Source organism: Apodemus sylvaticus, chromosome 12, assembly GCF_947179515.1.
Source record: "Apodemus sylvaticus chromosome 12, mApoSyl1.1, whole genome shotgun sequence".
Classification (NCBI taxonomy): Eukaryota; Metazoa; Chordata; class Mammalia; order Rodentia; family Muridae; genus Apodemus; species Apodemus sylvaticus.
The window spans coordinates 29,894,646-29,922,109 of NC_067483.1; the positions used below are offsets into that span (position 1 = coordinate 29,894,646).

At 36.5% G+C, this 27,464-nt stretch overlaps 1 protein-coding gene across 1 annotated transcript in view; it reads right to left on the bottom strand.

Annotated features, from left to right (window-relative positions):
• Dpp10 (dipeptidyl peptidase like 10) overlaps nt 1-27,464 on the bottom strand; it is a 794,281-nt gene that overhangs the window by 104,751 nt on the left and 662,066 nt on the right. Inside the window, exon 8 of the mRNA XM_052200993.1 lies at nt 6,181-6,301. Coding sequence (XP_052056953.1) covers nt 6,181-6,301 — 121 coding nt within the window. The remainder of the gene's footprint in view (nt 1-6,180; nt 6,302-27,464) is intronic.

Sequence of the window (27,464 nt, forward strand, 5' to 3'; positions counted from 1 at the left end):
ATGTTATTTATTTGTTTAAATTTATATTGTTGATAATATGCTTATACTATGTTAGTTTATTTATACTGTTTATGCCTATAGTATTATTTATATTCAATACAATCTTTTGTCAAAATTGCCTTTTAATTTATAGTTTTGTTTGTAGTTTATTTGCTAATATTTACATATACATTTATACTTATTATCTGTATTTTATATATTAATTACATAAAATATTTGGTTTATTATGAGCTGTACAGATTTTGTATATTCCAAAATGGTCTTGAACTCACTTTGTAGCTGAGGATGATCTTGAACTTCTGATCTTTCTTTCTCTACCTCTAGGGTGCTGGGATTACAGACAAATACCATTATGCCTCTATAGGTGGTGCTGCTGAACAAGCCAAGGGCTTTTTGCATGGTAAGCAAGTACAGTACCATGAGAGTCACCTCCCTAGCCACTGTGTTATGTTATCACACTAAGAAAAATACTTTGGGGCGGGTGAGTGTCTCTGCAAATAAAAGTACTTACCAAGACTGCTGAGTTGTCTTTAGTCTTAAAAGCCTACATGGTACCCTGAGAGAAAAAAACAACTCATACCAATTGTACTTCACACACACACACACACACACACACTAAATAAATAAATAAATAAATAAATAAATACTCCCCTCCCAAATAATACATTTATATCCTGGGCATATACCCAGAGGATTCCCTAGCATGTAATAAGGATACATGCTCCACTATGTTCATAACAGCCCTATTTATAATAGTCAGAAGCTGGAAAGAACTCAGGTATCCCTCAACAGAAGAATGGATGTAAAAAGATGTGGTATATATACACAATGGTGTACTATTCAGCCATTAGAAACAATGAATTCTTGAAATTCTTAGGCAAATGGATGGAGCTGGAGAACATCATACTAAGTGAGGTAACACAGTCTCAAAAGATCAATCATGGTATGCACTCACTAATAAGAGGATATTAACCTAGAAAACTGGAATACCCAAAACATAATCCACACATCAAATGAGGTACAAGAACAATGGAGAAGTGGCCTTTGGTTCTGAGAAGACTCAGTGTAGCAGTATAGGGCAAAGCCAGAAGAGGGAAGTGGGAAGGGGTGGGTGGGAGAACAGGGGGAGGGAAGGGGGGCTTATGTGACTTTCAGGGAGTGAGGGGGCCAGAAAAGGGGAAATCATTTGAAATCTAAATAAAAAATATACCGAATAAAAACAAAAGCTGAAAAAGAAAACATTTTACCAAAATGGAATGGCTACAGTTTGGATTCACCTTTTCCAAGGAAGCTGCTATCATAGTCCTCTCAATCTGTGTTCAAGGCAGAGAAATCTGCACAAACAACATTGATTAGCAACATTGAGTATTTACCTTGTTGGCTTAAAAATATTGCCCTGTGTCACCCATCATAGAGCACCAACAGTCTGTGAAATGTCTACACTTATACCAAACCTTCAATTACATGAGATTGTTGTTCTTTTTTCCCACTCACTGTTAACCATCACTGTTCACTAGTGACCCCACCCAAAGCAGTAGAACCTTTCTTCACCTTTTCTCATGTAATCCCTCCGCTTAGTCACTAAGACCTAAGGTTGCTATTGCCTCATCAACTTTACAATCTCTCCTTCCACTAACTAGTTTAGCTCAACTTTTATGACTCATTATCTCTTGACTGAACACAGAAAACACCTTGTCAATAGCAGTTTGCAAGCTCCTTTCATGATCTGATCCACATTCTACACCATCGTCCAAAGGACCAATCTCTGTAGAAGAGCTAATCTTTTATCACTTCCTATTTGATCAGCTTCTCTGAATTTCCAAGTAACAGAATAATCAAAGTCCTAGCTTACTGTTCTAGGTCACTACCAATCTTGGTTCTTTCTGCCTTCTTCCTGTCTCATTTTTATACACCATTGCTGTCAAGTCAATTTGAATTCCCCAGGCACAAACAACTGTTCAACCCTTATTTATCTTTGCAAAGATCATTTAGGGGATTACACTTCCCTTTGTGTGTGTGTGTGTGTGTGTGTGTGCATGTACATATGTATGTATATGAGCATGTGTGTGTGCATGCCACCTGTAAGTGCCAAGTCTTGGAAATCAGTTGTCTGACAACATCTTCTATCTTGTAGACACAGGTTTTATGTTCATACCTGTGTACTGGAGACTAACTGGCTCATCAAACTCCAAGGATTCATTGGCCTCTCCTTACCTTTTCTGTTTGGAGCATTAAAATTACAGATATGTGGTACCATTCCCATGTTTATATCTTTCCATGGAGGATTCTAAACCAGGTTCTCATTCTTGTCTGATCTGCTGAGCTATCTCTGAGCCCTAACAACATGTTTTAATCATTCAGTATCTACTTAGGTGCCTTCCTTATTGGAAAATGTTTTACAAATCCCTAGAATGGGCTAAGACTCACAACTTCTCTACAAACCTACATCTACTATGATTCATAGTCTGTACATGTTTCCTTCATCATGCAATCTCCTATAGTATTGAGGATTTTTGGACACAAGAGGCTTACCAGAGCCTCTCTGCTTCTCTGAGCAAAATTAAACCTATGTTCTTGTCTTTTAGAATAAATGAAGAAATTAGGGAAATGCAAATCAAAACAACACTGAGATTTCACCTTACACCAGTCAGAATGGCTAAGATTAAAAATTCAGGAGAAAGCAGGTACTGGTGAGGATGTGGAGAAAGAGGAACATTCCTCCACTGCTGGTGGGGTTGCAAACTGGTACAACCACTCTGGAAATCAGTCTGGCAGTTCCTCAGAAAGCTGGGCATGTCAATTCCGGAGGATCCTGCTATACCACTCCTGGGCATATACCCAGAGGATTCCCCAGCATGTAATAAGGATACGTGCTCCACTATGTTCATAGCAGCCCTATTCATAATAGCCAGAAGCTGGAAAGAACCCAGGTATCCCTCAACGGAAAATGGATCCAAAAAATGTGGTATATACACACAATGGAGTACTGTTCAGCCATTAGAAACAATGAATTCATGAAATTCTTAGACAAATGGAAGGAGTTGGAGAACATCATACTAAGTGAGGTAACTCAGTCTCAAAAGACCAATCATGGTATGCACTCACTAATAAGTGGATATTAGCCTAGAAAATTGGAATACCTAAAACATAATTCACACATCAAATGAGGTACAAGAAGAACGGAGGAGTGGCCCCTGGTTCTGGAAAGACTCAGTGTAGCAGTATAGGGCAAAACCAGAACAGGGAAGTGGGAAGGGGTGGATGGGAGAACGGGGGAGGGAAGGGGGCTTATGTGACTTTCGGGGAGTGGGGGGGGTTCTGAAAATAGGAAATCATTTGAAACTTAAATAAAAAAATATATCGAATAAAAAAATAAAAAGAATACATGAAGAAACCTGGCTTGTGATGAACTTGATTTCTCAGTCAGTGCCATACTCAGCATCTTGAGTAATTTATCTAGGACACTCGAGAGAAACTTCCAGAACTCTCATCAGAGAACTCTTCTTGTATTGTATTTCTCTGATGTTCGATTTAACACTTTCATGCTCTAACTATTGTAGATACTCACTACCATTCAACAACTCTCACTATTCAAGATATATATATATATGTATGTATATACATACATACATATATATTTATGTGTGTGTCTTTATATGTATATGTGATGTGTATGTATGTGTGTATATGGATATGTATATATGCATATAGTGTGTATGCATGTGTAAATATTTATGTATATGTGGGTATACACATGTACACTGAAATACCCAATGTTGACTAGATCACATACCCATCTAAACTTGAAAGACTATAAATCAATAAAACTATGAAAAACTTTCACTGAATATAAGATCCTCAAGGCCGCATAGTCCCTTGCTCATGATCATTGTACTGGACTACCAGAACATAACTGGAATGCAGATGGCTAATGGTAATGGCCATTGAGTGAGGAGATTCATGAATGGGTGGATGTCTGATTAATGTTCCTTTATGTGTAAAGTAATGCTATCACACTGCTGGGAATACAACGTATTCTGTAAAAGCTTTATGATGCATAGACACACCTGCTTTATCAAGGCTATTTTGTGTACTCTTATCTTACTCTAGAATGATTTTTATTCAGATGAGTATTGAGAAGGGATTTTAAACAGTGGTGTCTAGAGTGGTGAGCTAGCTCAGTGAGTAAAAATGCCTGCCACCAAACCTGATTTCCTGAGTTCCATACATGAACTCCATATTGTAGAAGGACAGAACTGCATCTAGTGAGTGCCATCTGATTTCTACATACATGGTATAGCATTTACACACACGTACACACACCCACACACACACACATGCACACACACAGGTACACACACAGAAATAAATATTATAGAAGCAATAATAGTAACTGAATATTGATGTTTACTGAGATTTTTCTTTAAATTTACTTTTATTCTTATTTGCACTATCTCTGCAAATTAAAATCACTGAAAAAACATATTACAACTACTAATATATAACATATAATTACTATTGTTCTTTTATATAAATGTGAAAATATAAACTATTTTATATATATAAACTATATTTATATATTATATATATAATTGGAACATTTACAGTATTTCTATAAAATGTCCACTTTGGAAAAGTGTGTTCCTTTTTCTCATATTGAGGTAGCTATGTAGAAAAATTAGCAGCAATATTGGTCTAGATTATTTAAAAATCTTGTATTTGTACAAGGGTAACACAATGAGTTAAATATGTAAGGTCTTACGTACATGACTTTGATTACAGAAAATAATAAAGTATTTTCTAAGTGATAATTGATCAAATGAAGGATAGACTATAAATTTGAGATATGAAATTGATTTTCTTAATTATTACTACTTTATAATTCTCAATCAAGTATACTGACTCAGTTTAAATATTGACATAATTTGCCACACTTGGTTGAACAGTAAGTAAGCCTAGGTATTAAAGACAGGCCTACTTCCTCAGACTTATAACATGGCTAGTTAATGATGACTCCATGGTCAAAAGTAGACAAAGATTTTCACCACCTAATTTGCTTGTAAAGTCTCAACTGTTATCAAAATTTAACAGTATCAAAAATAAATCATAAATTATGCCCCTCTTGTTGTTTCTGAGGAATAATTATTCAAACATGAGAGGATGTTCCTGATTAGAAGAACAAAATTCAAACATACTTTGAGTAAATTTTTGAAATTTAGTTGTACTATAATTAAATGAACTTATTTAATTTTTACATATTTATTATGTACAAACATAAGTTTATGTGGTTTATAAATGCAGGAACTCACAAATTCAAGAAAGTAGTATTAGATATTCTAGAATTTGGGTTAAAGACAATTTTAATCCTCCAAGTAGTCTAGAACATGATATTTATTGCACTTAAGTGATGAATTATCTCTTCAGCTCTTTATTTTGAATAATGTGCAGCCAGGTGGTGGCAACAAACACCTTTAATTCCAGCTCTCAGGAGGCAAATGCATGTGAGTTCAAGGTCAGCCTGGTCTACAGAGTGAGTTTCAGGACAGCCAGGGTTACATAACAAAACCCTGTCTTCAAAATCAACAATCATAAAACCCAAATAAAACAAATATATGATGATAATGATGTGCATGTGAATGTTCATATACACTTATATAACCATGAAAGTGAAGCATTTGGGCATGGAGTTACAGGCAGTTGTGAATCACCTAATATCAGTTCTGGGAAGTTATCTCAGGTTCATTGGAAGACCAGAGCATTCTCAAATGCCAAGTAAACTCTCTAACCTACTTCATGTAATTTTTAACAATGAGGAGATTGTGTCTTCTTTCCAAAGTAAAGAAAAAATTTGGCATCAAATTTCTGAGTGCTGAAACCATCTTTTTAATTAGTTAAGTATCACCAGAACTGAAACAGGTCCAGCCTGAACACAGTGTAAATACATCCATTGGTACCCTCACATATCCGCTCACCATATAATATATATGTAGTACATATGAAGATAGGAGGCACAACCAGGCAGCATATAAGCCCATGAAATAAGAGAGCATGCCAATCTTACAAAGAAATATGAAGAAGAACCAGGGAGGCAATGGACATCTGGAATGAGCAGATTTTCTTTGAGGTTTTATGTACAAATATGTCATTTTGCCCTTTAGAAATTAGAATTTTCCAACTCACCTTCATATAACCAGTCAGCAATCCCATTAAAAATAATTCCTTCCTTTCCTGAAGATGTCAGTCGTAAAGAACTGCTCTTGATATCAGGTTGATAGTAGATATTATTTTCAAAAATATAAATCTAGGTTAGAAAATATAGGAAAGAAAAAATTCAAATATGTTAGCGTGTCTATCTTAAACGTTTGTGTTATGGAGTGTTTTCTAGATGGGATCATTCTTTTCTGCCTGATTTCAAACTTACTTCTTGTTTCTATTCACATGGCATTGAAAGATTAATGACCATAGCCTTCCTTATCTTATTAATATTAGGCTTTCCTCTTACTAATCCATATATTCATCAATAATATTTCATCTACTTAATAATGAATGTCTCATATTGCTGAATTGTTTAGGCTATGAAATAATATTTTACAAACTCAACAGAGTGATAACTGACAGGAGAAGCTATTGTAGTAACAGTAAACTATTTGTAAAACATCAACATGAAGTCTTTGCTTCTATAAAAATATGCTTGGTAAATCACAGATCACAATCCCACCAAAAGAGTTCTGCTCTAAAAGAGGGTACTGCTGGTACTAAAAACCCCAAGTAACACAAAGACTACTGTCCACTAATATATCTATTTATTTATTTATTTATTTGTTTGTTTGTTTGTTTGTTTGTTTTTCGAGACAGGGTTTCTCTGTGTTGCCCCGGCTGTCCTGGAACTCACTCTGTAGATCAGGCTGGCCCCAAACTCAGAAATCCCTCTGCCTCCACCTCCCAAGTGCTGGGATTAAAGGCGTGCACCACCTCCACCACCCGGCCCACTAATATATCTTAAATCCCTCTGAAGAATCCCAATCTCAGCTTCTCTCCTGTGCTCCATAACCCTGGCATATGACTCCAACTACAATGGAGGCTACCCCTGTATTAAGAATTATAAAAAGTCTGGGTAGTACAAAGCCCAGAGGCCACAATACCCCAGAGGCCATGACAGTTCACAGAACCTCAGAACCCCAGAACCCCAGAGCCAACAGTACCCCAAAACCCAGAGGTCACACAGGCCAGCAAAACCACAGTGGAGACAGACTGCTGGAACTAAAGACTTGCTGGTCACTAGAACCACAGGCTATTCAGGTCACAGGACCAGAGAGAAAACAGAAAGCAATGTAAAAATTATCAAAAAACAATTCAACAAAGGTAGTCTGAAATCAGCACTGAAGCTTATGATAACTTTGAACCTAGATGACTTGAGGCTAGCACAAGAACATGGTAAGGAACACCCAGGGCAATATGGCACAACCAAAGTCAAGCTATTTTACTATGGAAAGCATTAGATAATCCAAGATAGCTGAAACACAAAAAAATTATCTTAAATTTAATCTTACGAATATGTTGAAGTGCTGAAAGAGGAAATGAACAAATCCTTTAAACAAATCCAGTAAAACACAAGCCAACAGGTGAAGGAAATGATTAAAAATTTTCCAGATCTGAAAATAGAAATAAAAGCAATAAATGAGCACTGTGGGAACTGTGGGAATCCCAAAGATGAAAAAAATCTAGGTAAGCAAGCAAGAACTACAAATGCAAGAATCACTAACAGAATACAAGACCTGGAAGAAATAATCTCAGGTGTAAAATATATGATAGAAAAGATGAAACAACTGTCAAAAATGTTAGATATAAAAGTTCCTGACAAAAAATATTCAGGTAATATGCAGTATTATGAAGAGATCAAACTTAAACATAATAGGAATTGAAGAAAAAGTAGAATCCCAATTCAAACGCTCAGGAAAATGTTTTCAACAGAATCATAGAAAAAAAAATTCCCGGCATAAAGAAGAAGATGCCTATAAAGAAATAAAAAGCTTACAGAGAACACCAAGTAAATTAGACCAGAAAAGAAATTCCATGTGCTTCATAGTAATCAAAACATTAATCTTGCAGAACCAATATTGTATATCAAACACTTCAAGGAAAAAAGGCCAAGTAACATATAAAAAAATGCATTAGAATTACAATCAATTCACAGTGGAGACATTAAATGCTGGAAGGGCCTGGGCAGATGTCTTTTAAACTCTGAGACTACAGATGCCAGCCCAGACTATTAAATTTTGAAAAAATTTCAATCACCAAAGATGGAGAAAGCAAAATAGTCTATGAAACAGTCAAATTTAAACAATATTTATCTATGAATTCAGCCATACAAAATGTGCTAGAAGGAAAACTCCAAGCCAATTAAACCATAGACAATAAATAACTTCACACCAGCAAAATTAAAAGCACACACTACCATCACAACCACAAAATAACAGGAATTAATGTTCCCTGGTCATTAATATCTCTTAATATCAATGGATTTCATTTCTTAATAAAAAGATGCAGACTTACAGAATGAATGTAAAAACAGGATCTACCCATCTGCTGAATACAACATACACACTGCAACATCAAGGGTAGACATTACCTCAGAGGAAAGGATTGAAAATTTTTTGAAAGGAAGGAAGGAAGAAATAAAGAAACAAAGAAAGGGAGGAAGGAAGGAAGCTGGTATAGTGTTTCCATTGTCTCCCAAAACAGTCTTCCAAGCAAAATTAATCGAAAGATATGGGGAAGGACACTTCATACACATCAAAGAAAAAAATCCCCCCAAAAGATATCCCAGTTATGAACATTTATGCTACAAATCCAAGGACATTTACATTTGTAAAAGAACTATCAGAGTTTAACAAACCAAAATTATTCTGAAAGCCCAAAATTGTAAAAGAAAAAGGGTTAAATCACACATTGAACCCTACACATCAGTTGTGGGAGATTTTGACCCACTACTTCGACCAATGGACAGGAAATCCAGATGGAAATTAAACAGAAATAATGGAACTAACAAATGCTATGTCTCAAATGGACCTAAGAGATATCTACGAAACATTTTATCCTAACACAAAACATTATATATTGTTTCATCAGTTTATGAAAATTTCACCCAAACTAACCTCAATCAGAATGTCTCAACACACACACACACACACACACACACACACACACACACACACACACACACAAAGAGAAAAAGAAATAACCCATGGTATTTTATTAGACCACCACAGATTAAAGCTGGATTTCAAGAGCAATAAGACCAACAGAAATCTACAAACTTAAGTAAGCTGAACTATTCTTTTCTGAATGACCATTGGATCACAAAGAAATAAAGACTTCTTAGAATTCAATGAAAATGAAAGCATAACATACTTTTACAACACATGAAAGCAGTGCAAAAAGTTAAGTCCATACCAATAAATGTCTTCATAAAGAAATTAGTAAGATATCATACTCACAATTTAACAGCAAAACTGAAAACTCTAGAGCAAAATAATCAAATAAAACCAAAAAGAGGAGTTGGTCTGAAATAAATAAACTCAGGGCTAGAATCAATGTAATAAAAACAAAGAGAACAGTACAAACAACAACAACAACAAAACAGATCAATGAAACAAAGATTTGGTTCTTTGAGAAAATTCAGAAGATAGGCAAACCCTTATCCAAATTGGCAAAATCAGAAATGAAATGGGTACTCTAACAACAGACATCAAATAAGTATAAAGAATCTTTAAGTCATACTTGTAAAAACATGTACTCTACAAGACTAGAAAATCAAAAATAAATAGAAAAATTTCTTAATAATTACCATTTACCAAAGTCAAATCAAGATTAGATAAATAATTTAAATAGAATATAATCCCTAAGAAATTACAAGCATTCATTAAATGTCTCCCAAGCAAAATAAAATAAAATAAAATAAAATAAAATAAAATAAAATAAAATAACAACATCAACAAGAACCAACACAAGGCCAGATTGTTTCAGCAAAGAATTTTATGAGAATTTAAGTAAAAGCCAGTACCAACATTCCTCAAATTATGCCACAAAATAGAAACAAAAAAAAAATGCCTAACTCATTTTATGTGGACACAGTCTGATGTCCAAGCTACACAGACATACAGCAAAGAAAAAAAAAATTGCAAACCCATACCCCTCATGACCATTGATGTAAAAAATACACAATAAAATGCTTGAAAACCAAATCCACAAACACATAGAAAGGACCATCCAGCATGATCAAGTAGGCTTCATTACAGAGATACAGGGATGATTCAACATATTAAAATGTGTAAACATAATCCACCATATGAAGAAACTGAAAGGAAAAATGGAACCATAGATCATCTCATTAGATGAAATCCTCTGATGAAATCCCACATCCCCTCATGGTAAAAGTCTTGAAGAGATCAGGGACACAATAAACATAAGAAAGGCAAAATACAGAAAGCCTACAGCCAACGTCAAAGTAAGTGGAGAGAAAAGTCAAACAATTACACTAAAATGAGCAACAAGACAAGGTCTCCCACTCTTGTGGCATTTATTTAATATAGTTCTTGAAGTTCTAGCTACAACAATAAGACAACTAAGTGAGATTGAGGGTCTACAACTTGTAAAGGAAGAAGGCAAACACAGCTATTTACAGATGACATAATAATATAATTCTACAAGGGATCTCCTACTCCTGATAAACACTGGCAGTAAAGTAGCTTTGCAGAAAATTAGCTCTAGAAATTTTGTAGGCCTCCTATATATGTAAGTTATGTTCAGAATTAAACTAGGGACAAACTTTTCACAATAGTCACAAATTATATAAAATATCTTGAAGTAACTCTAACCAAGCAAGCAAAACACCTGTATGACAAGAAAGTCACATCTCTGAAGAAAGAAATAGAAGAAGGTATCAGGAGACAGAAAGATCTCCCATGATCTTGGATTGATAGAATTAACATAGCAAAAATGGATATTATCAAAAGTAAACTACAGATTCAATGAAATCCCCATGAAAATTCCAATACAATACATTATAGACCTTCTTAGTACAATACTCAACTTTATAAAGCAAACAAAACAAAACAAAACAAAACAAACATGATACATGAATCTTGTACAATAAAACAACTTGCATCAGTATCTCTTTTCCTGGTACATCTGCAGTACAAGCTGCACCACAAACACATAGTAATAAAAACAGCATGGTACTGTCATGAAAACTGTTATGTGGATAAATAGAATAGAATCAAAGAACTGGACAACAATCCAGATACCTATGAACAAATGATTTTTGACAAAATTACAGAATGGGAAAAAGGAAGCATCTTTAACAAATGGTGCTAGAGTAACTGAATGTTTGCATGTAAAAGAATGCAAATAAATTCATATGTATCACACTGCACATAATACCAGATACACTGAACCTGACAGAAGAGAAAGTGAAGAAAGTGCATTGGGGCAGGAGACAACATCCTGAATAGAACATCAACAGTTAGAGCACTGACAATAAATGGGACCGCATGAAACTAATAAGCTTTTGTAAGACAAATGACACTGTTGATAGAACAACAGGGCAGCCTACAGAATATCTTTACCAACTGCATATCTGACATAGGGCTAATTTAAAAAAATATATAAAGAACTCCAGAAGCCAAATATTGACAGACCAAATAATCCAAATAAAATTTGGCAGAGATATAAACAGAATTCTGGACAGAGGAATCTCAAATGACAAAGAAACACTGAAAGAGACATCATCCTTTGTCATTAGGGAAATATAAAATCAAAATTACTCTAAGATTCCATCTTATATTCCATCTTAGAATGGCTAAGGTCAAAAACACAAGTGACAGTTCATCTGGTGATGATGTGGATCAAGGCGAACACTCCTTCACTGCTTATGGGAGGATAAACTTGTACAGCCATTTAAAAATCAATATGAAAGTTTCTCAGAAAAATTATGAGTTGATTTGCTTCACAGCAGAGATAAACCACTCTTGAGCATATATAATCCAAGGATAGTCTATCATACCACAAGGACACTTGCTCACCCATGTTCAAAGTGCTTCATTTGTAATAGCTAGGAACTGAAAACAACCTAGATCTGTCACTCACCAGATGAATAGGTAAAGAATATGTGGTACATGTATACAATGAAGTCACACTAAGCTGTTAAAACAATGACATCACAAAATTTATAGGCAAATGGACAGAACTTAAAAAAACATTCTAGGGGTAACCCAGACTCGGAAAGACAAGTATGATATGTATTTGCTCATAAGTGGATATTAGCGATAAAGGAAATGATGACTATGTTAAAATCTACAGACCAAGAGGAGATAAGTAACAAGGAGGGCTCCTAAGGTGGATACATGGATTTCCATGGGAAAGAGAAAAAAGAATAGAGGGTTTGGGGGTAATAGAAACAAAATAGATCACGTTGGGGAAGGATAGAGGGATAGAGGACATTGAGAGGTAGCTGGAATTGAGGGGGCATCCTGGGGATGATATAGTAACCTAGTAATGGAAACTCCTAGGATTGACCATAGCTAAGACTACTACAAATGAGAATACAGAGACTGTACTGGCCATCTTCTGTAACGAGGCAAGAATCCCAGTAAGGGAACTAGGCCACCAATCCAGCCATATAACCTTTCCTGCCTACAAGATGTGCTAGGGTAAAGCTGGCACAGAAATCATGAGAGTGGGTAAGAAATGATTAGTTCATCTCGAGACCTATGTCAAAAATCTATAACAAAAACGTTGGCTGAATAAATTTATCTATATTTCATATATTGCTGTGTATATTTGTGGTAGGTTGACTAATGACCTCCATATGTTTGAATGTCTGGCCCATAGGGAGTGACACTATTAGGAGATGTGGTTTTGTTAGAGTTGGTATGGCCTTGTTTGAGCAAGTGTGTCACTTGTGTGGTTCGACTTTGATGTCTCATATGCCCAAATTATGCTCAGTGTGGTTCACAGTCTCTCCTTCTGCTGTCTGTGGACAAAATATATAACTCTCAGGTCCTTCTGCAGCACCATGTCTGCTTCCATGTCACCATGTTTCTGCCATGATGATGATGGACTATAATGCTGAACTGTAAGACAGCTACAAGCAAATGTTTTTCTTCATAAGTACTGCAGTGGTCAACATCAAGAAAACCCCACCAAAAATATTAAAATAAAAAAAACCTTTATATGGATATTGAGTATTGCTAAAACTCTACCATGATGTGGACAATTTGAAAATGATGACTAATGGGTTATATGAAATGAATAATTCTAAGATACATCATACATTATGAATGACAGTCTAAGAATGAATATATTTTCATTGGAGACAGGGAGATAGGGACAGAGATACAGTAGAGTTTCTATAAGTAAGCCAAGATTTAAAATCTTAGTAATTTCTGTATTTTTTCTGGACTTTCTAACGGCAGTACCATTGCATAAAAAGTAGCTAATATTTACATTGCTCTTGCAGGTTTACTATAAAGAATACATGGGGTACTAAATGTACATGCCCATCTCCCATGTAAGGCAGACTTTACACATGCCAGCATACTTAAAATTCTAAACATTTTGGAGAGTATATACTTCAATCTGAATTATCCCAACTACTAGACAGCTGTGCACACTCTACTGGTTAAACCTTTAGTAATAATACAGTGAAATAGCACTAGTGAGGACAGAGTAAAGGCATAAGTGATTCAAGAGGGTTTCAGAAGTTAAATTTACTGTTTGTATTCCAGTGGTATTTTCTGTTGCTAACAGAAAATAAACAGTATTGAAAGCAAGTATATCAGATATTTGTAAAATTTCAAACTTCTGTCAGCTATCCCAAGACAACTTCCATAGTGCCAGAAATACCAAGAAATAGCATGAATTTTATTCTAGCTAACTGAAGCTCAGGCATTGCACCTTTTATATTTTCTTGTTCTTTTGCTTTCCAGAGAAGTAGGCTGCTTTCTTGGATTAAAGCTCTTTTTCCTCTCTGAAGGTTCTACAGCAACTTGAGAAAGTTGGTGGCAAATCACACACATCTCATCACTCAAACTATTGCTGGGAAGCCAGGATATTTTATATGAAACAACAGGGTTCTAAATCTTTATTTCAACGTGGCTTTTTTTTCTCCAAATTGAGATCTTGCAACCTTAAGACTCTGGAATTAAGTTGTACTTTAAAAGCTTGGGAAGTAAACAAAATTCACAAGGCAAAGAAATCTCATGAAACTTACAAGAACGACAAGATCCCACTTAAGAGTGTATGAACCCTGACAAGTGCCAAAGAAAAGATATTCTCCAGCCTACCAGTCCTCAAGAAAGCTCAAGGAGAGCAACAGCCACCAATCATCACATACATTGAGTGGATTTTTTTTGTGAACCAACCACCATTGAGTTACCCATGCTTCTGTAATTGTTCATTAATTTCTTTATATGTAGCCTCAGCCCACTCTCCAGTTCAGTCAATCTTATCAGATGGAATCATTTCTTTGTTCTCTAACTAGTGCCCTTTCAGGGTGAATAATTCTTTGTTTACATCATTCCATAGAAAGTCAAATAATGTTTATGTATCAAAAGAAGTTAAAAAGCTCCCAACTCAAATATTTACTCAAATATCCACAACTTCAGAAGATAGATAACTTATCTTAAAGTATGGACCAGTAATTATATTTATATTTAAAGAACAGATTGGATGGGGTTCAGAATTCATATGTAACTTATACCAGCTCGAATGCAGAATAAGAAAAAGCAAAGTCCAAAGAGTATCCACAAGATTGTCATTTTCTATTGAGCAAAAATAAATTAGGGTGGCCTTTGTGAAGTGCACATTTAGAATCACATCTATTTTCAGCTGTCAAGTGTATTTTTAATGAATTGATGATTTTTTTCACTAATACTCAGAAGTCATAGATTCTTCCTTAGCATCTGTTGAGTTTTACACACTCCCAGGTACTATCTGAGGAGCCTGACAATGTTAAATTGGATGCTAAGAACTTTATTCCAAACTGCAGATAGGTGTTTTTAATTTTAATTTAATTTTATTTCTGTGTGTGTGTTTGTGTGTGTTTGTGTATATTTGCATTTTGTGTGTGTGTTTGTCTGTTGGTGTGTGTGTGTGTGTGTGTGTGTGTGTGTGTGTGTTGAGTATTTACTGGTATAAACAGGTATCTGTACCTGCAAAAAGGGCCAGAAAATGGCTTTAAATTTCCTGGATCCAGAGTTAACATGTTTGTGAGTCTCCAAATATAGGCGTTCTTTGCAAAAGTATCAATCACAGCTTACCATTTAGCTCTGTGTCCTTCTCCTTCCAAAAACTAAATTTAAAACAAATCATACTTAAAATATATATAGTTAGATATGAATACTTATCCCTATTGTCACTGATTAAACTTCTGTAATTTGAGATTATTAATTAAGTTATTCTATTAGCCACCTATGTAACCTAATAATCAGAAAGTGGTAGCTATTTGATGAGGTAAACCTCAAATTCATAGAGCATGCCAATTAAATAGGTTTTCAAAATCCTTTTTCTTAATTTATCCACAAAATAACTTAAAGTCTGAAATCCACTGAAGAGCACAAGAGGATAACCAAAATAGTGTCTGTATTTTGCTTGTAGGAAGTATGGAATGGACTTTCAAACTATACATTTGCCCATACTGTTCATTGACAAGTGACTACACATAGTATGGTATTGATAGTGTTTCATTTTGTTGTCATCATTGTCCTTTTGAGATGAACTTTTGTTATGTAGTCCAGCAGTCCATCTTAGTTTGGGTTATTATTGCTGCAATGCAATACCGTAGCCAAAAGCAACTTGAGGAGGAAAGAGTGCATTTCACTCACACTTCCATAGAACTGTTCAGCATCAGCATTGACGGCAATGAGGAGAGGAACTCAACTCGTACACATCAGAAACCTGGAGGCTGGAGCTGATGCAGAGGCCATGGAGGAGTGCTGCTTACCAGCTAGCTTTTCATGGCTTGCTCAGCCTGACATTAGATCCAAGCCAGAAACACCAAACTAGGAGTGTCTCTATCCATAATTTTCTGATGTCTCCCCACCAATCACTACTTACTGAAATCCCCTACAGACCTGCCTATATCTTGATCCTAGAGATGCATTTTCTCAAGAGGCTTTTTCCCCTCAGACACAACCCAGTACTTTGTGTCAAGTTCCAATAAAAGTAGCCAACACAGAGTTCTAAAGAAACATTTAAAGGCTTGATTTATTTTTAGTTATATATGTATGTATATGTATATAAACATGAAGGTAATTGCCTGCAGACTCCAGGAACGGAAACAACCTCTTGAGCGCTGTGAGATGCTTACTGTGAGAGATCTGAACCAAACTCAGGTCCTTGGAGGGGCAGCAGGTGCTCTTAACTAATAAGTCATATTTCAGCCCCCCCTCCCCAAAACCAATTTTATTTCACTCTCTTTTCTTCTTGCTCCAACCAAGAGCAAATGATACCTCTGCTGGACATATGAAGACCCAGGATGATTAGTGATCAAATGGTGAGAAGTCCTTGCCACCCAAGCACAAAGTGAGATAGAAGTACAGGAAGGATTGAAGCAGCAGCTTTAGTTGCATGCTCACATTATGTAGTACAAGCTGCCTTTAAGTTTATCTTCTTCCTTCTTTCACCAGCTTATTTCTTATATTACAGCAAAGCATCCACCACACTGGCTAAGAAATGAACTAAGATGTGAAGTTAGAGAATGATCACAGTGTCAACACTCTAGTGTGATAGATTCTACCAATGGAACATTTCTTTCATAGCATTATTTAAAACTTTTAGGCAGTTTAAAAGAAAATACAAAGTGGAATATAGTGTACCAAAAATCCTGCTCCAGGGCTCTGATTCCTTGTTCTATACTGTGTAAGCTAATATTTAAAGCCATGCAAACACATTTAATTAAAAATCAAATTATTAAATTAAATCTCTACTGTTTGTAATGGTGTCAAAGAACATTAAAATACACTGAGACTTGGAAAGTTTTTGACTCTCTTCCATTGTGCCTTACTCTTTGGGAAAAATGTATAAGGAAAAGGAACTACAGACAGCATCACCAACATGGAAATAAAGAAAGACTGGCAGCAGTTGATTTATTTATATAGAATACTTTCTTTATCTTCCTACTCACTAATGGATATTTCTCTTGCTTTGTGCACTAGGTTTTCTCAACTGGATTAACCATAGGATTGCCTATGTCTTTTGGAAATCCTACTGTTTATTCTTTCAAATCAAGACCAAGAAAGTGTTGTGAAGAAATACCATCACCAAGGCAAGTCTTATTTTAAAAAGCATTCAACTGGGGGCTTGCTTATAGTTTGATAGACTTAGTCCATGACCATTGATAGGGTCAAAGAATTTAGGAATTATGAAAACCAAGTTCAAGCCAACAAAACTTTTCTTAACCAAAAAGCTGATGTATATGGGAGATAGCTAGATTCAAGATCTAAACAGTGTCAGTGGGAGACAGGACAGAGCAAGCGTTTAAAGCAAAATACCACAAACCAGTAGTGGTAAGGCTAAGGCAACCTAACAGCTAAGTGCATGTTGCATAGTTCCAACTGTTTTTCACACTTGGCATCTTAAGTGGGTTACTACCACTCAGATACCTCAGATGTCTTCCCTGATATCTTGATCTGGGTTGTGTCTAGCCAATCATAGCCTTTCTTGCAGCTACTGGGTCCTAACCCAGTATAAATGCTAACGAACAAAGCATAAGGTAAGGCACTGGGGTCATATTTCATAGAGGCCTCTGGGGCCAGAAGCCATATCTTGGAATTTAGCTGTTTCTTAGAATTCAGTCTAGTACAAGATGGAAACTATATGCAAAATGGTGTGTCTGAGGCTAAAATGGCCTGTAACAATCATCATAAGAAGAAGCATGGGGAATCACAAGAAACCTTGTTTCTGGAGCAGTAGCTCAGAGCTTTATAACCTGATCTGAAACCACACATCCCAGACCTTCTAAAACAAATCCACTGACTAGGGACCAATTATTCAAACTTAAGAGCCTATGAGGATGTGGGGGTAAATTCTCATTTTAAATAGTGCACTAGGATCACAAGGAGGTTTTATTCATAAGTTTTGGAGGAATTTTTCCTCTGTCACTCAGAGTACCTCCCTTATATTTATATATACCAGTAATGCATAAATTTGCCTATATGACATCAGAGCAGGCACTTGTGTTTCTTGGTCAGTTGGCTAGTTCACTCGTAGCTATTCAGGTATAAGAAAAGACCTCATTGTTATTTTGATTTGTATTTTCCTTTTGATTAGTGAATGCATTCACATTTGTATTTTTGTAGATTGCAGATGCTCACATGTCTGTGAATAAATTGCCAATGTTAATTTCAAGGATTAATGATCAGGATGATGCAGAAATTAATTTGGCACATGGACTAATGAATAGCAGATGTTTAATAATTATAAAAATGAAATTTTTTTAAATTGTGTGTTTGTGTGTGTGTGTGTGTGTGTGTGTGTGTGTGTGGTATATGCATATAGGGACTAGGAGTGTTAATGGAAGCCAAAAGAGAGCATCATATCTCTTGTAGATGGGATCAGTGATGTTTGAGAACTATCTAAAGTTCATGCTAGAATTGAGCTCAAGTTCTCTGCAGAACAGTACACACTGTTAACCAGTGAATTATAGCTCAAGCCTCCTTATATTCCTTTTTAAAAACAATAATAGTTGAGCCATTTTCTTACTTTAAGGCACATTTTCAATCTATGTTCTCCTTACATTTAATAAGTAATTGTTGGGCATAGAGGAGTGTTCTGTATAGGAGAGGATATCCAACTGCATTTCTGATTTCAATGAACAAGCCGTATAGAATGCTCTCTTTCCTTAATTATGACAACTGATGATGATTGTTGTTCCTTTGGAAAGCTCTAGAATCCACTTAAAAATCTTCCAGGTGTGTTGTTGAGGAATTCTCATTTTCTTTTCTTTCTTTTTTTTTTGTTCATTTTTTTCTAATTTTCTATATTCTTTGTTTCCAGATGATTTCCCCTTCCCAGGTCCCCCCTCTCCCCATAAGTCCCATAAGCCCCCATTTTCTAAATGAGGTTAACTCAAGTATCCAGGAGACCCTATGCACAGCATCATTTTGTCAGCTGGAGTCTAAGACTGTAAAAAGGAGAAAGCTAAATGATCAGCAGCATACATCTCTTTCTGCTTCCTGCCTAAAGATGCAATATGACCAGCTGCCAAACACTGCTGCCCTAATGTGTTCCTGGCCAAAAGTGACTGTACCCCCTTCAACTGTAAGCTGAAATAAACCCCTTTTCCCTTAAGCTGCTTAAGGATCATGTATTTGGCCATAGCAACTAAAAACATAACTAATAACCAAATTGTATCCAGACATTTCTCTGTGCTATGTCCCTTGGGTGGAGTAAAGTTGCATAATCACCCTGAACAAAAGAACTGTGACTAGTGTAAAGTTGTTTGAACTCTGCTTGAGAATATTCTCTAAGCTTTTAAGGGCTCACTTGTAATTTGCTGTTTGAAAGCTCTGCTAAATGTTCCTGAGTTGTTGAGATTTATTAATGAGTGGTTCCTATCCTCAAGAAGAGTATATAGTTTTACATGGTAGACAAAATTCTCAGGTAAACTTCTAAATGGCAGTGAGGAAAAAGTAGGGCATGTAGTGAAGTAGCCACGAGTGAAGAGGCATGCTGGGCAGCCTGATTCATTGTAGTTTTGAAGATACAGAATTGAATGTACTCTCAAGGACAAGGGGTGATTCCATGGACTTAAAGAGATGAGGAACCTCTACTTTGAGGAACAGAAAAAGTGGTATAGCTATAGCCTAGTGAGTGTGGAACTATTGGAGGAAGAATTAGGTAGAATGGCTGTTCACTGTTTTCCCCCTAAATCCCAACCTGGTACCAGGCAGCTAGCTGTAAGTCCTACCCCAAACGATTTTTTTTCAAAAAATTGATCTAATACACCATTTTTTAGTATTATTTTTAGTGTGTGTGTGTGTGTGTGTGTGTGTGTATGTGTGCGTGCATGTATGTATGTGTATGTGTGTGTGTGTGTGTGTATGCACATGTGTGTGCTCGTTCATGAAGAGTTTTAGAACAGGTATATGGAAATGCTTAGGAAAAAATAATTTTTGCTGATTACATAATGGACACTGAACATGGAGGACACCTAGCAGAAAGAGAGTTCACACATTAGACCTAACAGGCAATCATGAAAATTAAGTATTTTTTCCAAATATAGGTCTAAAAAATGACTAGTGATATGTTTTGTGTCCTAATGGTAGAATTTTAATGTCTTTTATTTTCTGTTGTTTTTAAATTTGTAAGTCATTGTGTAAGGTAGCTTCCTATGGAATTTCCATGCATACTTCGCTATGATTGACTCTCTACAGTGTCAGTCTTTTCTTTTTCAATCTCCTGTCCAACCCACCTTGATTGTTCACTTGAATACCTAACAACATTTTCTCCAACTTAATGTAACATAAATTCCTTCTGCTCCCCCACACACCCTTTCCTTAAATCTCATTTATCTTCTCATACTACTTCTTCTGGTGTCATGACGTGTACAGGGATCATCATATAACAGAAGACACGGGACATGCACTATTTTTGCTGAGCCTATGTCACCTTACTTATTATAAGATTGTTGCTTCTTATTAGTTTTTTCTACACATTGTCTAATTGTTTTATGTATGTGAATAAAATTATATTAGGTATATATATCAAATGTACTTTATCCATCAAATGGTGATGGACAATTTAAATTAACTCCATTGCATTGTTAGAGTGACTAGATCATCAATAAACACAGATATGCAAATATATCTGAGGATTTTCAGACTTTTCAGTGGTATAGCTGCAAAACCCAAACATGTTCAAAACAAAAACGAAACTACTAAACAATAAATGGGCCAATGAACTGAAAAAAAAGAACACAAATGAATAATACTTTTTAAAATGTGCAATGTCCTTAGCCATCAGGGAAATTGAAATCAATACAACTTTGGAATTACATTTCACTCTAATCAGAATGTCTCTTCTGTAGAAAACAAAGTAGAGTAAAGATTGAGGGGAACTTTATTCAGTGCTGAAGGAGGAGGTGTGGAGAATATAGCCAGTGGGATCATCTCAAGCCTCTGTCTGTACAATCATTTCCTACAGGTTTTCACACTCCTGGATAAACACATTTCAAATTAGGTCCACTTTGGCTCTTTCAATCTTCATAATTTAATTGGAACATTCAAACCACCAAATCTTAGACATTTGACTCCTGAGCCATGAGCTATACTCCACTACTCTTTACAGTTAAGATCTTTTTTTCGATACAAGTATGAAACCTCTTGGTCTGTTTTTGGTTTTCAAAAATAACCATCAAATTTTCAGTAATCACAACTTCACTTTTAATTTTCTTGTCATCTGGAGACCACCTAGAGTAATCTAAACAGACAGGCTTAACTAAGGATTTTGTGGATCAGATTCATCTGTTGATAGGTCTGTGGAGGACTATATATGTGTATATATATATATATATATATATATATATATATATATATATATATATATATGGTTAATTGATATAAGTAGGCTAATCCCACTGAGAAGTTGAGAAGTCCTGGGCTTTATAAAAGAAGCTAGCGAACTGGGCTGGAGAGATGGTTCATTGATTAAGAAGTCTTGTTGCTCTTGCAGAAAAACCACGTTTGATCACCAGAACCATGTTGCTTCTCACAAGTATCTGTAACTCTAGTTTCAAAGGATATGATGCTCTCTTCTGGCTTGGGTATACACCAAGCATGCAAACAAAATGTTCCAATAAATAAGAAAAATTTTAAATTTAAACGAAAATATTTTTTTACAATGGCTAGCTAAGTATGAGTCCACACAAGAGTCAGCAGGGAGTGTTCTCACATGGTTTCTACTGTAAATTCCTACTTGAGTTCCTGCCTTGACTTCCCTTAATGACAGACCATGACCTAGAAGTATAAGCCAGTAGTAAGCACTTTCCTCCTCTAAATTGCTTTTGGTAATAGTACTTTCCCCAGCACCAGAATGAAACTAAAACACCAGCTTATTAAATCCCCTAAGCATGTATAGTATAACAAATTGAATATTTGTTTTAAAATAAGTACAATATTGGGCTGAGGTTCTAGCTCAGGGCGTGACATGTCTGTCTAACATGCACAAAGTCCTGGGTTAAATCCCTAGCATGTAATGTATCTCAATTATATATTTGTAATCTTAGTACTAGGAGGAAGGAAAGTTCAAGACTAGTCAAAAAAGGATGAAATGACTGGGGCGGCAGCAGCAGTAGCTGGTCCAGCAGAAGGGCTATCAGCAGTGGAACCAAGGTGACAGGGTCCAGGCAGGCCTTGTGCCCACTACCACTGACCTTCGCTGGCCAGCCAGGTTGCAAGTGGTGGCAGATTTACAGCACCTTTCACCCCACAGAAGCTACATCAGAACTCTGCCTCCCACCAGTCAGTTATGAGAGATTCTCTGCCATCTTGGATCTTGGGCACCAGAGAAATCAGACAGTCTGAGGTACACAAATATAACCCAAGGCCAACATCACGGGGTCTAAGCCCAACGGGCATTGACCTGCACCCAGGCCCTGGGCTGTTCGGGGGAGCCATGTGTGTGCCAACCCGGCCAGTAGGTTGTTTGCCCAGCCTGGCATGCAAGACGCCATTTTGACTATGGGATGCCAGAGAGTTCTAGCAGGCAAAGTCAGCTAAGAGTCAGAGCCCAAGGCTAGCATAGCGGGGGTCTAAGCCGGACAGGCCTTGGACTGACCCCAGGCCTTGGGCTGCTCGGTGGGCCATCTGTGTGCCAATCTGGCCAGGAGGTTGTTAGCCTAGCAGACTCTCTCTGCACTCCTGGCCACCTGACAGAACCAATTAACAGTCATAGCCCCTGAGGGGAACTTTGCTTGGGCCTTAGCCTGCCAGGCTTTTGCCTAGACTCAGGGCCTCAGCAGCTAGGCTAGTCTTATGTGCACAAACCCGGTTGGGAGATAGGCTGCCCAGCAGAGTGACCAGCACTCAGAAAAGGTCCCGCAGCATAGACCATCAGCACTCAACTGAAGGAGCAAACAGGCACCATCTGGTTCACACAGACAATCTGGGACAAGGCACACTAAGGCTCCAAGGGCACCCAAGAGGAGGATAGCACATCAGCAATCTGTAACAGGGGAAACCCAGCCATCCAGTGTTGCAGAAATAGCCCTATAGCCTCACAGGAAGCACAAGCACCAGCCAGAGAAAAGACAAACTCATGCCAGAAATAACAAGATGGCAAAGGGCAAACGCAGAAATGCTACTAACAGAAATCTAGGCAATATGGCAGCGTCTGAACCAAACTCTCTAATATCAGCAAGTCCTGGTTACACAAACACACCAGAAAAATAAGATTTGGATTTAAAATCACTGTTCATGATGCTGCTAGAACACAAAAAGGACATAAATGAATCTCTTAAAGAAATACAGGGGAACATGAATAAGCTAGAAAACCATATAATGGAAACACAAAAATCACTTAAAGAAATTCAGGAGAATAAGGCTCAAGAGATAGAAGTCAATAAAGAAGAAACATAGAAAAAAAACTTAAAGAAATGCAGGAGAAAGTGAATCAAACAGCAGAAGTTATGAAAGAGGAAACACAAAAGTCTTTTAAAGAATTACAGGAAAACACAAACAAACAAGTGAAGGAGCTAAGCAAAACCATCCAAGATCTAAAATCAGAAGTAGAAACAACTAAGAAATCACAAAGGGAGAGAACTTTGGAGATAGAAAACCTAGAGAAGAAATCAGGGGCTATAGATGCCAGTATCAACAACAGAATACAAGAGATGGAAGAAAGAATCTAAGATGCCGAAGATACCATAGAAACCATTGATTCAACAGTCAAAGAAAATGCAAAATGCAAAAAGCTTGTATCCCAGAACATCCAGGAAATCAAGAACAAAATGAGAAGACCAAACCTAAGGATTATAGGTATAGATGAGAGTGAAGATTTACAGCTGAAAGGGCCAGCAAATATCTTCAACAAAATTATGGAAGAAAACATTCCCAACTTAAAGAGAGAGATGCCCATGAATATACAAGAAGCCTACAGAACTCCAAACAGAAATACCTCTCGTCAGATAATAATCAAAACCCCAAATGTACTAAACAAAGAGAGAATATTAAAGGCAGCAAGAGAAAAAGGCCAAGTAACATATAAAGGAAGACCTATCAGAATCACACCAGACTTCTCACCAGAGACCATGAAAGCTATAAGATCCAGGGCAGATCATATGCAGACTCTAAGAGAACACAAATGTCAGCCAAGACTACTATACCCAGCAAATCTCTCAATCACAATAGATAGAAAAACCAAGATATTCCATGACAAAACCAAATTTACACAATATCTTTCTACAAACCCAGCTCTACAAAGAATAATAGAAGGAAACCTCCAATACAAGGAGGGAAACAACACCCTGGAAAAAGCAAGATAGTTACTTTCTTTCATTAAACCCAAGAGAAGATAACCACTCAAATATAAAAATAATATTGAAAATGACAGGAAGTAATAATCACTATTCCTTAATATCTCTTAATGTCAATGGACTCAACTCCCCAATAAAAAGACATAGACTAACAGACTGGATAAGGAAACAGGGTCCTATATTTGGCTGCGTACAGGAAACACACCTCAATGTCAAAGACAAAAACTACCTTAGAGTAAAAGGCTAGAAGAAAATTTTACAAGCCACTGGTCTCAGAAAACGAGCCGGGGCCATTCTAATATCAGATAAAATTGACTTTCAACCTAAAGTCATCAAAAGATACACAGAAGGACACTTCTTGCTGGTCAAAGGAAAAATCCACCAAGAAGAACATTCAATTCTGAACATCTATGCATCAAATGTAAGGGCAACCTCATTCGTAAAAGAAACTTTGCTAAAGTTCAAAGCACACATTGCACTTAACACAATAATTGTGGGTGACTTCAACACTCCACTCTCCTCAATGGACAGATCAGGAAAACAGAAACTAAACAGGGACACAATAAAACTAATTGAAGATTTGGACCAATTGGACTTGACTGATATTTATAGAACATTTCACCCTAAAACAAAAGAATATACCTTTTTCTCAGCACCTCATGGTACCTTCTCCAAAATCGACCTTATAATTGGTCACAAGACAGACCTCAACAAATATAAAAAGATAGAACTAATCCCATGCCTCCTATTGGATCAGTATGGAGTAAGAGTGGTCGTCAATCACAGCAAAAAAAACAGAAAGCCCACCAACACATGGATGCTGAACAATACTCAATTACACCTTGGACAAGGAAGAAATAAAGAAAGAAATCAGAGACTTTTTAGAATTTAATGAAAATGAAGGCACGACATACCCAAATCTTTGGGACACAGTGAAAGCAGTGCTAAGAGGAAAACTCATAGCCCTGAGTGCCTCCAAAAAGAAAATGGAGAGTGCATACACTAGCAGCTTAATGGCACACCTGAAAGCCCTGGAACAAAAAGAAGCTATTTCACCCAGGAGGAGTAGAAGACAGGAAATCATCAAACTCAGGGCTGAAATTGGTCAAGTGGAAACAAAGAGAAACATACAAAGAATAAACGAATCCAGAAGCTGGTTCTTTGAGAAAATCAACAAGATAGATAAATCCTTTGCCAGACTGACCAAAAGGCACAAAGTATCCAAATTAACAAAATTAGAAATGAAAAGGGGGATATAACAATAGAAACTGAAGAAATTCAAAAAATCATCAGATCCTACTACAAAAGCTTATACTCAACACAACGGGAGAATCTGGAGAAAATAGTCAATTTCCTAGACAGATACCAAATACAAAAATTAAAACAGGACCAAATAGATCATCTAAACAGTCCCCTAACCCCTAAAGAAATAGAAGGGGTCATAGAAAGTATTCCAACCAAAAAAGGCACAGGACCAAATGGCTTCAGTGCAGAATTCTATCAGACCTTCAAAGAAGACCTAACACCAATACTCTTCAAACTATTCCACAAAATAGAAACAGAAGGAACACTACCCAATTCCTTCTACAAAGCCACAATTACACTGATAGCAAAACCAGACAAAGATCCAACAAAGAAAGAGAACTTCAGACCAATTTCCCTTATGAATATCAATGCAAAAATACTAAATAAAATTCTTGCCAACCGAATACAAGAACACATAAAAACGATCATCCACTATCATCAAGCAGGCTTTATTCCAGGGATGCAAGGTTGGTTCAATATACAGAAATCCATCAATACAATGCACTACATAAACAAACGTAAAGAAGAAAACCATATGGTCATTTCATTGGATGCTGAAAAAGCATTTGACAAAATTCAGCATCCTTTCATACTTAAAGTCTTGGAAAGAACAGAAATTCAAGGCCCATACCTAAACATAGTAAAAGCAATATACAGCAAACCGGTAGCCAGCATCAAACTAAATGGAGAGAAACTAGAAGCAATCCCAGTAAAATCAGGGACTAGACAGGGCTGTCCCCTTTCTCCTTATCTTTTTAATATTCTGCTTGAGGTACTAGCTCGGGCAATTAGACAACATAAGGAGGTCAAAGGGATACAAATTGGAAAGGAAGAAGTCAAACTATCATTATTTGCAGATGATATGATAGTCTACCTAAGTGACCCGCAAAACTCCACTAGAGAAATCCTACAGCTGATAAAAACTTCTGCAATGTGGTAGGTTATTTGGGGAGTGGGGAACCAGAAAAGGGGAAATCATTTGAAATGTAAATAAAAAATATATCAAATAAAATTTAAAAAAAAAAAGAAAAAAAAAGAAAAAAATCAACTCAAGCAAATCAGTAGCCTTCCTATACTCAAAGGATAAGCAGGCTGGGAAAGAAATTAGAGAAATGACACCCTTCACAATAGCCACAAACAGTATAAAGTACCTTGGGGTGACTCTTACCAAACATGTGAAAGATCTGTATGACAAGAACTTCAAGACTCTGAAGAAGGAAATAGAAGAAGACCACAAAAAAATGGAAAAACCTCCCATGCTCATGGATTGGCAGGATTAATATAGTTAAAATGGCCATTTTGCCAAAAGCAATATACAGATTCAATGCAATACCCATCAAAATCCCAACTCAGTTCTTCATAGAGTTAGAAAGAGCAATTCTCAAATTCACCTGGAATAACAAAAAACCCAGGATAGCTAAAACTATTCTCAACAACAAAAGAAATTCTGGGGGAATCAGTATCCCTGACCTCAAGCAATACTACAGAGCAATAGTGTTAAAAACTGCATGGTATTGGTACAGGGACAGGCAGGCAGATCAATGGAACAGGATTGAAGATCCAGAAATGAACCCACACACCTATGGCAACTTGATCCTCGACTAAGGGGCTAAAAACATCCAATGGA